Below are 12,580 nucleotides of genomic sequence, written 5' to 3' on the forward strand. Positions count from 1 at the left end.
TATGCTTCAGTGATCTTGTCTCAGATCGGTCAAAAACTGACAGGTGAATTCATGCGTGGAAATGAAGTTAGAATTGCGAAATCGGATGAAACCGGCGTTGATTGTTTTGTTTTCCCTTTCTCTGGTTTTTTTCTCGGGAGTTAAAAAATCCATTCTCAAACAAAATGTAAGCAGATCTTCATCGGCTTGTGCACTTGTTGCCATGTCTAGTTTAACTTTTTTGCGGACGTTTTTCCCGTTTTTCTTTTTTTTAAGAAAAAATGCTGAAGTCACTCGCGAGAAAAATTCTTTTTCGCGAGGCATTTCTTTGCCGACTTCACCAGCGTGCACAATGGAAAATTGAAGCACGCTCGCGCTATTGAATTTGATTGCACGAATTTACAAGCTATGTTATAATAATCTTTGAGAAATCTCGGTTCATTCTTGCTTTTATCTGTCATCATATCGTAAAGAAGAGCAAAAGGGTATTTAGTAAATTAAGTCGAAGTATTATTGCAAAAGTCATACCCACAGGTTACAGGTATAACGCGCTCTGATTCCACCGTTTCGAGCTGGTAAGCGACCGAATCGAAACAGGCGAAACGACCAAAACTAAACGACTAAAATGGAAAAAGTGAAACGACCACAAGCAAACGACTGTAACGAGACAAGCGAAACGAAACAACCGTTATGACCAAAGCAAAACCAATACAACGATCGACACACGTAGAGGTTGAAATGTCGTGGTAAATGAAGATTTCACATCAAATATGCTTTCGCATTTTAAGGCCTTTAAACATTATGGCTGTCTCACGAAAACTTTATTTGTTTTTTCACCCCGTGAGTAGTTGAAACTACTATTTGACAATTCTATGTAGTTTCCGGGACGGAACGCCAGCCACATGGAATACCAAAGCATATAGGGAAAGGAGAGGAAGAAATAGATAACATTATTCATTAACAACATCCACATTCGTGATTTTTAACTAACTAGTATTTTTTAGGGTTCCCAAGGCACCTCACGCCAAGCCAATGACAGTCGAGAGATAATTGAATTGCCTTGCGAGGTAGATGAAGAGTTGACCATAATCGAAACGAGACGAATATGACGATTGACGCCTGACACCCTTACGCAGTCATTTTATCGTTATTAACTGTGTTTTGAGTTTTTTTGGTCGTCCTGATAGTTTGTTTTTGTCGTTTGCTTCGCTTTTTTCGGTCTTACCGTTTGGTTGTTTCGGTGGTTTCACTTGTTTCGTTTCGTTTTGCTGTTTCGAGTTTTCGTACATGCCATTCAGCTTGGCTGTTAATGGTTGTCCGAAACCCATTTTTTTTTTATTCAAGGTCGATAGGTCTGGTTAAGTGTGAGTATGTAAACATGTTTGCATTGTTGTAAATTCGCGTGTATTTGTCAGGAATAATTTCAACTGAGGGGAGGGCTGCCAGGGAGACTTCTCAAAATCCGTGAGAACTGCGACAAGGGTTCGTCTGCCGTCACTGCATTTAGAGAAGGCTATGAAACACGCAAAATATACTTCTATTTCTCAAAAGAGCAAAGTTCGGAAATAACGCACCTTCTGCTCAGTTGAAGCAATGCGCCAAACCGGTATACAAATGGAAGTTGAGGAAGGCTTAGAAGCATTTCCGATTTTTTGCCATCGAAATCATTTGAACTTATTCGAATTTGCTCGACAGGAAACATTGATGAAGCTCTAAGAATTCCCGATGGGAAATTTTATTCAGTCAAGAGGTGCTTACTGCTCCGTCATTATTCTAAGATCATCTTTCTCTCTTTTTTTCAGAATATTGAATTTAAAATTTTCAGAAACCCTTAGGGTCTGAAACAGGTTTTTTTAATGCGAAAACATTTTCTATTAGCTATTTGTTATTAACCCGTAATTTTGAAGGAGAGATCCAATCAGAAAACTATTTTGAACTACCATGTGCGTGTTTTAGCATAAGAAATCGTCACTGTTACAATAATATACATGATTCTTATCCACAAAGTATAGGAATGTTACTTCGTCATTGTAAATGTAGCAATAAATATTGTCATGAAAATAACAAATGAAGGAGGCTAAAATTTCGAGTAGTTTTCATAAAAAAAGAAAGAAAAACGGCTAATCAAGCAACATATCTTAAATTCTTATCCCCGCTATTCACGAAAACTGATTGAAATAAAGCATCATTGAAAACACTTGTGCATGAAACAATCAGGCGCGTTTTACCTCTCTGCACCACTTATCTGGTATCAATTCATAACAGGGAAAAAATAATCTCAGATAGATCTGTTACAAGCATTATAGTCTAATTGCGTAATTCTCTCAAGCCAAAACATTTGGGCCCTAAAAAATAAATTGACCGTTAACTGGGTAAATAAACAAAAAATACTAGTCAGTAATTAATACTTGGATCAGCGTGAATTCTCAGTTTCCTTCTTCCACAGTTGATACCTCTAGCCTCGGGCTACATCATTGAGAAAAAAAATCTAATTTTCGCTTTATCATCATGCATCCCACGTATTTCATGTTATTATATTAAAAGAGTTGGAAAATCTGTTATGGAATAGCTTCTCGCCAGTTTTACTTGTTTTATTACAATTTTAAACGGCAAGAAAAGGCACACTGCGTCTTATTTTCGCGGAAACAACTGACGTAAATCGCTTGCATGACAATCCCTTTCCCGCGTAAAATGCTTGCAATTGCAATAAACAGCTGTTTCCAGCTCAAAACAACACTTGGTGTGAGACCTATGAAAGATTTCCAAAGGATAACAATCAACGAAGCCTTCTTCAGTGATACAGGCAAGGTAAATTTGTGGCGAATCAAATGCTACAGCAAATTTGCTAAGAGGCAGCTAGGTTCAGCTAGAGTGTTTTTATAATCCTATGAGTCTTTGGATACTGTGTGCGTTAATATTCGTTACAGTAGAAGATGTAGTCTGAATTACAGCGTTTACGCAAAACCGTTTACATTTATGAGCAAGAAGTGAAACAAACGAAAAAGAAAAAAAAAAAATTCGGTTTTTCCAAGGCTTTGATTAAATAAATGTCTCTTATGCGAAAGCAAAATTACACTTTCTTGCAAAACAGCGATAGGAACATCGATGTAGCTCTTTGTTTTCACGATGGTAGCAATTTTCTTTTTCACAAAAATTTTACAACTGCACCGTCATTATTTTTAGCCTACATTTTTTCCTAGTTTTCAGATTTTTTCCTGCAAGTTTTAGAAACCCGTTGGTTTTTGACGATCCAAATCAGTCAAACAAAGTTTTTTTGACTTACTATGCCCAATTTTTATTGACGAAAAAAATTATATATATCATTCATAACAATTTGTGGATTATGACATAAACAGGCACGGTCTAAAGTTCTGCACCACTTAGCCGGCGTATGCGCTAACATCGATAAAGGGAAAAAGAATCTTCATTGATAGATCCGTTTCCATCGATATCGGATTTATCATTATCGCGAAGCCACTTCTGTTATTCTTCAGCTCTACAAAGACCTAAATCTTTGTAAACTGGGTAAATAAACAAAGTGTAGCAATGGCCATTGATTAATTTTTGTTAGCATGACTACTTACGGAACTTAATATCTTTACCCTGAGGCGACATCATTTAGAAACAAAAAAATTAAAACAACTTTCTGCTCTATCATTACACGTCGCGTGCAACCCTATGGAGAGGTTTCTAAAAGTCATTAGGATGGAACAGTTTCTCAGAATAATAATTTCATTTTGATCATGTTTCTTTTGCCTAGCTAACCTCAAACGGGTGGTTAAAGGGGAAATGCGAGTAAATTTTAGCGGAAAGATATGACGGTTAATGATTTGCATAATAGTCAATTTCCCGCATATGCCTTCAAGAAAGCAGCTGGTTCTAACTGATCTTTCGAAAATGTTTGGGAAGATAATTCTCACAAACAGTTCACACTAACAAAAAACATTTTGACAGATCCGCAGCGATAGCAAATTCGACAAAAGGTTTTCTTTGGTGCAGTTGACAGCTGCTCAACCCATACAACGGAAAAGAAAATGATGATTACTAGAAGCTGCCATTTATGGAGAATTCTCATGTTTTCAGTAACTCTCGTGGGTGAGTACAAAAGTTGTTTTCAGGAGAATTATATTCTTTAATATATAATAGATATTTAATATATATCATAGGTATACCCGGAGGAGTCGATCCTATGGATTTCCGAATAGTGTTCGCAAATATTAAAAAAGAAAAATAGAGAAAAAAAAAATGGGTGAAACCACCTGAGGGCGCTAGAACTTAGAATGTTGTTAAATTAAACGAGTTTGCCCTTCATCACAGCTGACAACATCGACTTCCATTAGGAAGTCAAGACAATTTATTTTCAGGGATGTACTTCAAGTAGCTAATTTGGTAATGTATTCCTAAACTCCAACCTTTAAGTCTAATTCAACTCAGGAGTCTTTCATAAAAATTTGAAGTTTTTGAGCAAATACCCTAATAGTGATGGTACATTTTAAGACCAATTTTTCACTTGAAATGACATGCAAATTTTGGAATAACTAAATAAGTAGTTAACGTTTGTGAACATATGAAAATACTATATGTGAATTTCGGTTAAAAATGTTAGTATGAGAACAATCTTCGCAGGTATGAACACTACTTAAGCAGTACTCAGTATAGGGTGTGAAAAAAATTCAGGCCTATACATGATTCGAACCCATGACCTATGCGATACCGGTGTAGTGCTTTATCAACGAGGACTCAGGTTTTCAAAACCTCTCATAAATAAACGATTCTAGTGGCTGAACAAATAGATCTGTAGTCCTCTTTTTAAATGGTTCGGCGTATTTTTTCCATTCCATTTCCAATTTTTATTTTGGTCTTATCTGAATTACAGGAAGATATGATCAAATGCGGTTTACAACACTGTGCGGGGACTCTACCAGACTGCTAGTAGCAGTTTACAATCAATAAAGGCGAATCTAACAGATGCGCTCTCCCCCCAATTACTAGTAAACAGGCCAGGCCACATCACAGTAATCTCTTTAGTGGGTTCTTTAACGTCCCCTGCCTAACCAAATTAACTAATTGATAATTTGGATATATCAACAAAGTTGAAATGCGTATGATGCACGATCCTCGCAGTAGATAGCGCTATTTAAGCAATAGCGCAAATCAGACCTGAAAAAATACAGGCCTGTACGAGATTCGAACCACTGACCTCTGCGATACTAGTGCAGCGCTCTACCAACTGACCTAACAAGCCAACTGGGAGCAGGCCGTTAAGTTGATTCGTAATAAACACCGTGAAAGTGATAAATTAGTATCATTTAAATAAATAAATTAGTATCATTTAAATAAATGTGATAAACTAGTATCATTCAAATAAATGTGATAAATTAGTATCATTTTAGTATCATTTAAATAAATGTGATAAATTAGAATCATTTAAGGCCCCCTGGAGGGGCCCTTAAATGATACTACTGCGAGGATCGTGCATCATACGTATCTAATACCGCAGTTCAAAATATATGAACCTCATATATTTCATTGTATCTAATTTATCACTTTCACGGGTTTATTACGAATCAACTTAACGGCCCGCTCCTAGTTGGCTTGTTAGGTCAATTGGTAGAGCGCTGCACTAGTATCGCAGAGGTCAGTGGTTCGAATCCCGTACAGGCCTGATTTTTTTCAGGTCTGATTTTCGCTATTGCTTAAATAGCGCTATCTACTGCGAGGATCGTGCATCATACGTATCTAATACCGCAGTTCAAAATATATGAACTTCATATATTTCATCGTATCTAAAGTTGAAATGGTAAATTGGCCACCTTAACGATTACAAAAGCTGACGTTTCCAGCGTTAGCCCTTCGTCGGAGCGAATAGAGGAATTGTGGGTTGTGCGTACTTTTAAAGGCAGAAAATGGAGCTACGTTATTGGTGGGAACATGGCAACGAGAAAAACACGAATAAATTAGTGGAATGAAAAGCGTTCGTTGATCCCTGTGGGATTTAGACTGCCGGTTTGAAAGATGAGCTTTTGTTCAAGAGTTTTACGGCTTTCCGTGCTACCTAAAGTTTAAAAAATTACGAGGATGGACAACTTCTGACGTAAAAAATATAAAAAAATTTAATAAAAAACTTTTCGGTCAGAGACCTTCTTCAGTTATTTACAACTTTTGAAATAAAAAAAAGAGCATTAAATAGGATCGAAGTGCTAATGATTGCATAATTACAGATAACGACTAATGAACTGGTGCTAATAAACAAAAAATCTAATTACAAAGAAAGCAATGGGGGAAATACTAGAAATAAACCCTAAATACTAAGAGATAAGAATACTTAATGTGTTAATATGAGTGGCGTAATCAATTGCAAAGAAGCAATGCGGTGAGCATTAAAAAAGGGAAGGCCCACTTTTTACTACAACTGTAAACCGTAACAAAATCCCAAAACTAGGCCTTTGGAAAAGCAAATTCTAGTTTTCGAATATATATATATTGAAGTGGCGTTTACCGATGTTTCCAGAAAAGTGCTCTACAGTCAAGGAGCGGTAAAACCAGTATTAAGGCTACTCAATATGAGTACATATGAATTTTAATACAGTTCTGTCTCGTAGACCAACAAACGTTGGTCCACTCATCGGTTATCTTCGACACTACCGTCAACCGCATTAACAAGAAATGCAACTGCCGACAGAAAAACTCATGGCCGCTAGAGGGAAACTGCCTCCAATAATCTGTTATCTACCATGCTACCGTCACACGTAAAGACAATAAATCGACGGATTTATACATCGGACTCACTGCAAGCGACTTCAAGACCCGCTTACAGCAACCACACCTCATCTTTCCGATACGCAAAGCACTGCAACTCTACCGAACTCAGTAAACACAACGGACACTTAAAGACAGCGAAATCGGCTATTTTATTACCTGGCGCATTTTATCTTCACACCTGCCCTACAACAGGTCAAGCAAACGATGCAACTTATGCCTTAAAAAGAAATTCCTGATCACCTGCCGACCCGAACTATCCACACTCAACAAGCGTAACGAACTCGTCTCTTCCTGCCGACAATGAAAGAAAGCCCTCCTACGCAACAGCTGACTTGACACTTTTCACTCCAAATCAATTATGTTAATTAGTATAGTATATAAGCAATGGTACTGCGTTATTCTGTCATTAAAATCCCCTGATGAGTGAGCAACCACGAAATAAATTGTTCTTGATTGACTTTTTTTTCGGCCTATCACACGTTAATAAGAATATTTGTAACCATCGCTTAAGAACTACAAAATTTGCATAAGAGGCGTGGCCAGCGACTCCGTTCTCCGACGTTTGTCACGTGATAGTGATCTACCACGTGACAAACTACACTGATGAAGCCTGATGGTATCATTCGAAAGGTCTGTTGATAATAAAGACCAAAATTCCGGAGAAAGATTTAAAACTCATTTAAATTGAATCTGGATGAGTGACAATCTTCACTTCCATATACGCTTGTTTTATTTAACACTTGCCTTAATCTTTGTATTAGCTCAGCGAAAGTCTTCCCTGACTTTTCTTCTTGTCATAGTTATTGTCATGACTGGTAATCATTATTTGTGTTACTTTATTTATTAATTTTTTTTTTTTTCAGGCCTTGAGCTGAGCGATAATGCATGCGACCAAAATATATGCACATTGGATTGTCATGAAAATAATTATAATAATGATGATCCTTGCAATGTAATTCAGTGTAACGGGAGTTATCATTCTTGTTTTATGAAATGCAAGAGGACAGGGTGCAAACAGAATTGCAGCAGTGCAGTTCAATTATGCGCGATGTATCTGGAATGTAGCAATGGGGACTGTGAACAAACTTGTAATGCTAAAACATGTAAACTAAACTGCAGTGGGAGAAAGTGCAAAAAACAGGAATGCTCTCAGGAAGTAAAAATATGTGAAATGGATCTGGATTGCAAAGAAGGGAAGTGTGAACAAACTTGCGGCGCTGAAAAATGCAATCTGACCTGCAGTGGGAGAAAGTGTAAATTACAAAAGTGTCATAATGAAACAGAATTATGTGCAATGGATCTGGAATGTGGCGAAGAAGATTGTAAACAAACTTGCGATGCTAAAACATGTAAACTAAACTGCAGTGGGAGAAAGTGCAAAAAACAGGAATGCTCTCAGGAAGTAAAAATATGTGAAATGGATCTGGATTGCAAAGAAGGGAAGTGTGAACAAACTTGCGGCGCTGAAAAATGCAATCTGACCTGCAGTGGGAGAAAGTGTAAATTACAAAAGTGTCATAATGAAACAGAATTATGTGCAATGGATCTGGAATGTGGCGAAGAAGATTGTAAACAAACTTGCGATGCTAAAACATGTAAACTAAACTGCAGTGGGAGAAAGTGCAATAAACAGGAATGCTCTCGTGAAGTAAAAATATGTGAAATGGATCTAGATTGCAAAGAAGGGAAGTGTGAACAAACTTGCGGCGCTGAAAAATGCAATCTGACCTGCAGTGGGAGAAAGTGTAAATTACAAAAGTGTCATAATGAAACAGAATTATGTGCAATGGATCTGGAATGTGGCGAAGAAGATTGTAAACAAACTTGCGATACTAAAACATGTAAACTAAACTGCAGCGGGAGTAAGTGTAAAAAACAGCATTGCAGCAATGGAGTACAAAAGTGCAGGATGCATTGTAACGCCATCGATTGTACACAAACGTGCGACAGTCCCACATGTCACATGGCAAGAAGCTGGCCTAGCAATTCTCAGGGTGGGGTCATATGTTCTGGGAATGGTGGATGCTGTGGAAGTCTCATTCCTACTTACAACTCATTACCTTTCACGAGGGGAGTCTATCATACCCTCTGTGACATGGGTAAACACTGCAGTTGCACTAAATGTCTAAATGGCTCCTGCAGCACTCCAGATTTATACAGCTCGATTATCATCACACCTGCCTTTTCTACAACGGGTCGAGTTTTTTCAACTCAAATTCCAATACTGCAACGAACAGGAAACTCCCACACTTTTTGTGAGTAAAATTAACTAAGTGAATACTAAATATACCGTAATATTTTTTTACGACGAAGTGTCCGCGATTCTTCATTTAAGATAGTGCATTTTTTAATGGTTCTTACTCCAAATGCCTTGTGCTTAACGATAATATGGTCCATGATCATATGGTCCATGATCAAATATGGCGTTCGGACGCGGCTTCAAGCTCTCCGCAAATTAATGTGTGTTTCTCTGTATTTACATCACTTTGGAGTTCTTCAGGTTCTCAGATGTATATGAGAACACTTTGCTTAACGATAGAGAGACGTTTTTTGTTTCCCAGACGTATTGTAGGGCTGAAGTTGCTGGTGCTTCATTTCATCGAAACGAACCGACCCGGAGGCAAGAGTCTAATGGACGACTGAAGAGTGTTATGCTTTGTAAGCTTTTTCATCGTGCCTGTTTTGCTTTGACTCTTATTGCTCTTGCTGGTGACATTGAGATTAATCCCGGCTACCAGACATTTGCTGATATCAAGTCCACTAGAGGTCTCAAGATTGCTCACTTGAATATACGAAGTCTCGCAAACAAAACCGACTCTCTGCGTCTTGAGGGAATTAACAACAAAACTTTTGACGTGCTAACTCTGTCCGAGACTTGGCTGGATTCCTCAACAAGTGATGCTGAAATAAAACTCCCTGGATTTGTGTGCATAAGGTTAGATCGCACTGGCAATAAAGAGGGATATGGCGGAGTTGCTATGTATGTAAGAGAAGATTTGGCGTTTCGTTTGCGGAATGATATCAATACTGGTGGACAGGAATGTTTATGGATTGAGTTAACTCGAGATAAATGTAAGCCAACGTTATTATGCTGCGCTTATAGAGCACCAGATGCCGATCTCTGCACTTTTATTTCGTCTCTGCGAGATAGTATGCCTGCTGTTGATCTTGAAAAATCGGATGTGATCATTTTAGGAGATCTAAACGCAAACATGATGCCTAATTCAAAATTGCCCAAGAAAGACAAACAACAACTTCTCACCTTCTCGCGCGCTTTTGACTTCACACAGCTGATAAAAGAGCCCACTCGAATATCTGACACCTCACGGACCTTGATTGACCTGATTTTTGTCAATAATGAACATCGTATTGTAAAATCTGGTGTTGTTCCGTTTCCATTGAGCGACCATTACCTGGTGTTTTGCATTCTAAAGACTGGTGTGCACACAAAAGCACATCCAAGAATGTTTGAGTATCGCTCTTACAAGAATTTCGATGCGAATTCATTTAACGAAGATCTTAGGAATGTTCCTTGGCACGTCGTTGACAATGAAAACAATATCGATGACGCTTTATTAACTTGGAACAAACTGTTTTCAGAAGTTGCAGACGATCATGCACCTGTCAAACGACGACGTGTGAAGGGAACACCTATTCCTTGGATGAATAGCAAAATTAGCGAATCAATGAGAGATCGTGACTGGTATCATCGTAAAGCACGTAAATCGAACTCAGAAAAGCACTGGAACACTTACAGGAAACTGAGGAACAAAGTAAACCGCTTAGTAAAATCTGCTAAGTCGAAATATTACTGCGAAATGATCGAGGAAGCCAGAGGAGATCACGGCAAAATGTGGAAAGCTGTAAACGAAGCATGCAATCGTAATTCATCCTCAGAAAAGGTTCAGTGCATCATTTCCGATGGCATTCAGCACACCACTTCCAAATCCATTGCTGTTGCTTTGAATAGCTTCTTTGCATCCATAGGCAAGCGCCTAGCTGACAAAATAACGACTACCTGGTCGAATTGCAACTTGGTTTTAGAACAACCGTTGTCTCAGTTCCAGTTAACTGAACTAGAGGAATCGTTTGTGTTTCAGCAGCTTACCTCTTTGAAGACAAATAAAGCAATTGGTTTGGACAAAATTAGTGCTAGACTACTCAAGAGCTCTGCTAATACAATCACTCCCTCCATCACTAAGCTGTTGAATCGATCGATTCTTACTGGTAAATTTCCTAAATTGTGGAAATGCTCAAAAATTACAGCCTTGTTTAAATCAGGCGACCGGTCAAATGCATCGAACTATCGACCTATCTCTATTTTACCGACACTCAGTAAAATTCTCGAGAAAGCCGTGCATTCCCAGCTGTACCAGCACTTGGTAATTAACAACCTTCTCACAAGGAAACAGTTTGGATTCAGGAAGGGGCTCTCTACTGAATCTGCTTTGACATCATTTGCTGATGAAGTCTTATTGAACATGGAACAAGGTAAACTGTGTGGGGCCGTGTTTTTGGATTTAAGCAAGGCTTTCGACACTGTGGACCATCGGATTTTGTTACGCAAGCTCTCCAAAATTGGTTTATGTGAGAACTCGCTTCAGTGGTTCCGCTCTTACATTACTGACAGGAAACAGCGTACATGTTGTGGGAATGAGTTGTCTGATGAATTGCCAGTTACCCATGGGGTCCCTCAGGGAAGTATTCTGGGTCCTCTGCTATTTGTCATCTACATTAACGATTTGCCAAGCGTTCTAGATGCCTGTCAAGCATCACTTTATGCAGATGACACGGTGATCTACTGCTATGGGTCTTCCTCTCAGGAGCTGACTGAAAAGCTCAACCAAGACCTCCTGGCTGTGGCGAAATGGCTGAATGAACATAAGTTAACACTGAATCTGGACAAAACCAAATGCATGCTCATAGGCAGTAACAAGAAGTTACAGAGGAAAATAGCTCTAACTGTTTCAATTTTTGATCATTGTATAAACAATGTTACTTGTTTTAAATATCTTGGAATCTTAATATCGTCTGATTTTTCGTGGACAAATCATGTCGAATACATGGCAGGGAAAGTTAATCAAAGGCTTGGCCTACTTAGACGCATTAAGCATTTGTTACCGTTTAAGGCGCGCATCCTTTTTTATAAAAGCCTTGTTATGCCCTTATTCGAGTATGCTGATTTAGTTTGGGGAGACAAACATAATGTAACTTTAATGTCTAGTTTGCAAGTGCTTCAAAATAAGGCGGCTAAAATAATATTAGATCGACCACTGTATTCCTCTGCGTCTGATGCGTTAACTACACTGAAGTGGTTAACACTAGAAAAAAGGCGCTTCCAGCGCCGATGCGTACATGTATATAAATGTCTTAATAATCTCACGCATCACGAACTAACATTAGTCACTCAGCAAGAACAGCATAGTTACAACACAAGAAATAAAGCAAACCTCAAAATTCCATCCGTTAAAAGAAACTGGGGCAAACAAAGAACTGGCTATCATGCTGTAAGTGATTTTAACTCGCTGGACAAAATTATAAGAGCCGCTGATAATGTAAATATTTTGAAGCGTAAGATTTTTAATTCATTGATTTAAGTTTTGTATTACACATAAGATACATTAGCTTTTATTAGCATCTTTTAGCATTTTTATTCATTGTAAATTTTTAATTTTTAATTTTCGAGGTCCTTTTTGTAAACCACTTTTTAGTGAAAAAGTTTCCTCATTAAAGATTGTCATCATCATCATAACTTTCTAATTATCGCTTTCATTTCATTTTGACAATTTGCTTTTTCCTCAAAATTCAGCTCTTTTGCAATTATCGTCGGCGTCACTGT

At 38.1% G+C, this 12,580-nt stretch overlaps 2 protein-coding genes across 2 annotated transcripts in view; both read left to right on the forward strand.

The window, feature by feature from the left end:
- Positions 1-7,482: 7,482 nt before the first annotated feature.
- Positions 7,483-12,580, forward strand: part of LOC148736964 (uncharacterized) — a 30,607-nt gene continuing 25,509 nt past the window's right edge. The window contains exon 1 of the mRNA XM_088749217.1: positions 7,483-8,996. Within this exon, the coding sequence (XP_088605343.1) occupies positions 7,730-8,996 (1,267 nt within the window). The 5' untranslated portion in view covers positions 7,483-7,729. The remainder of the gene's footprint in view (positions 8,997-12,580) is intronic.
- On the forward strand, positions 9,200-12,477 carry LOC148736965 (uncharacterized). Its single transcript, XM_088747578.1, has one exon. The coding sequence runs from the start codon at positions 9,393-9,395 to the stop codon at positions 12,336-12,338; it is 2,946 nt and encodes a 981-aa protein (XP_088603704.1). The 5' UTR covers positions 9,200-9,392; the 3' UTR covers positions 12,339-12,477.

This window comes from Stylophora pistillata, chromosome 2 (genome assembly GCF_964205215.1).
Source record: "Stylophora pistillata chromosome 2, jaStyPist1.2, whole genome shotgun sequence".
In the NCBI taxonomy this organism is placed as follows: Eukaryota; Metazoa; Cnidaria; class Anthozoa; order Scleractinia; family Pocilloporidae; genus Stylophora; species Stylophora pistillata.

Bases quoted from the DNA above. Each gene is read 5' to 3' on its own strand.
- LOC148736965 (XM_088747578.1), top strand. From the start codon at position 9,393: ATGCTTTGTAAGCTTTTTCATCGTGCCTGTTTTGCTTTGACTCTTATT.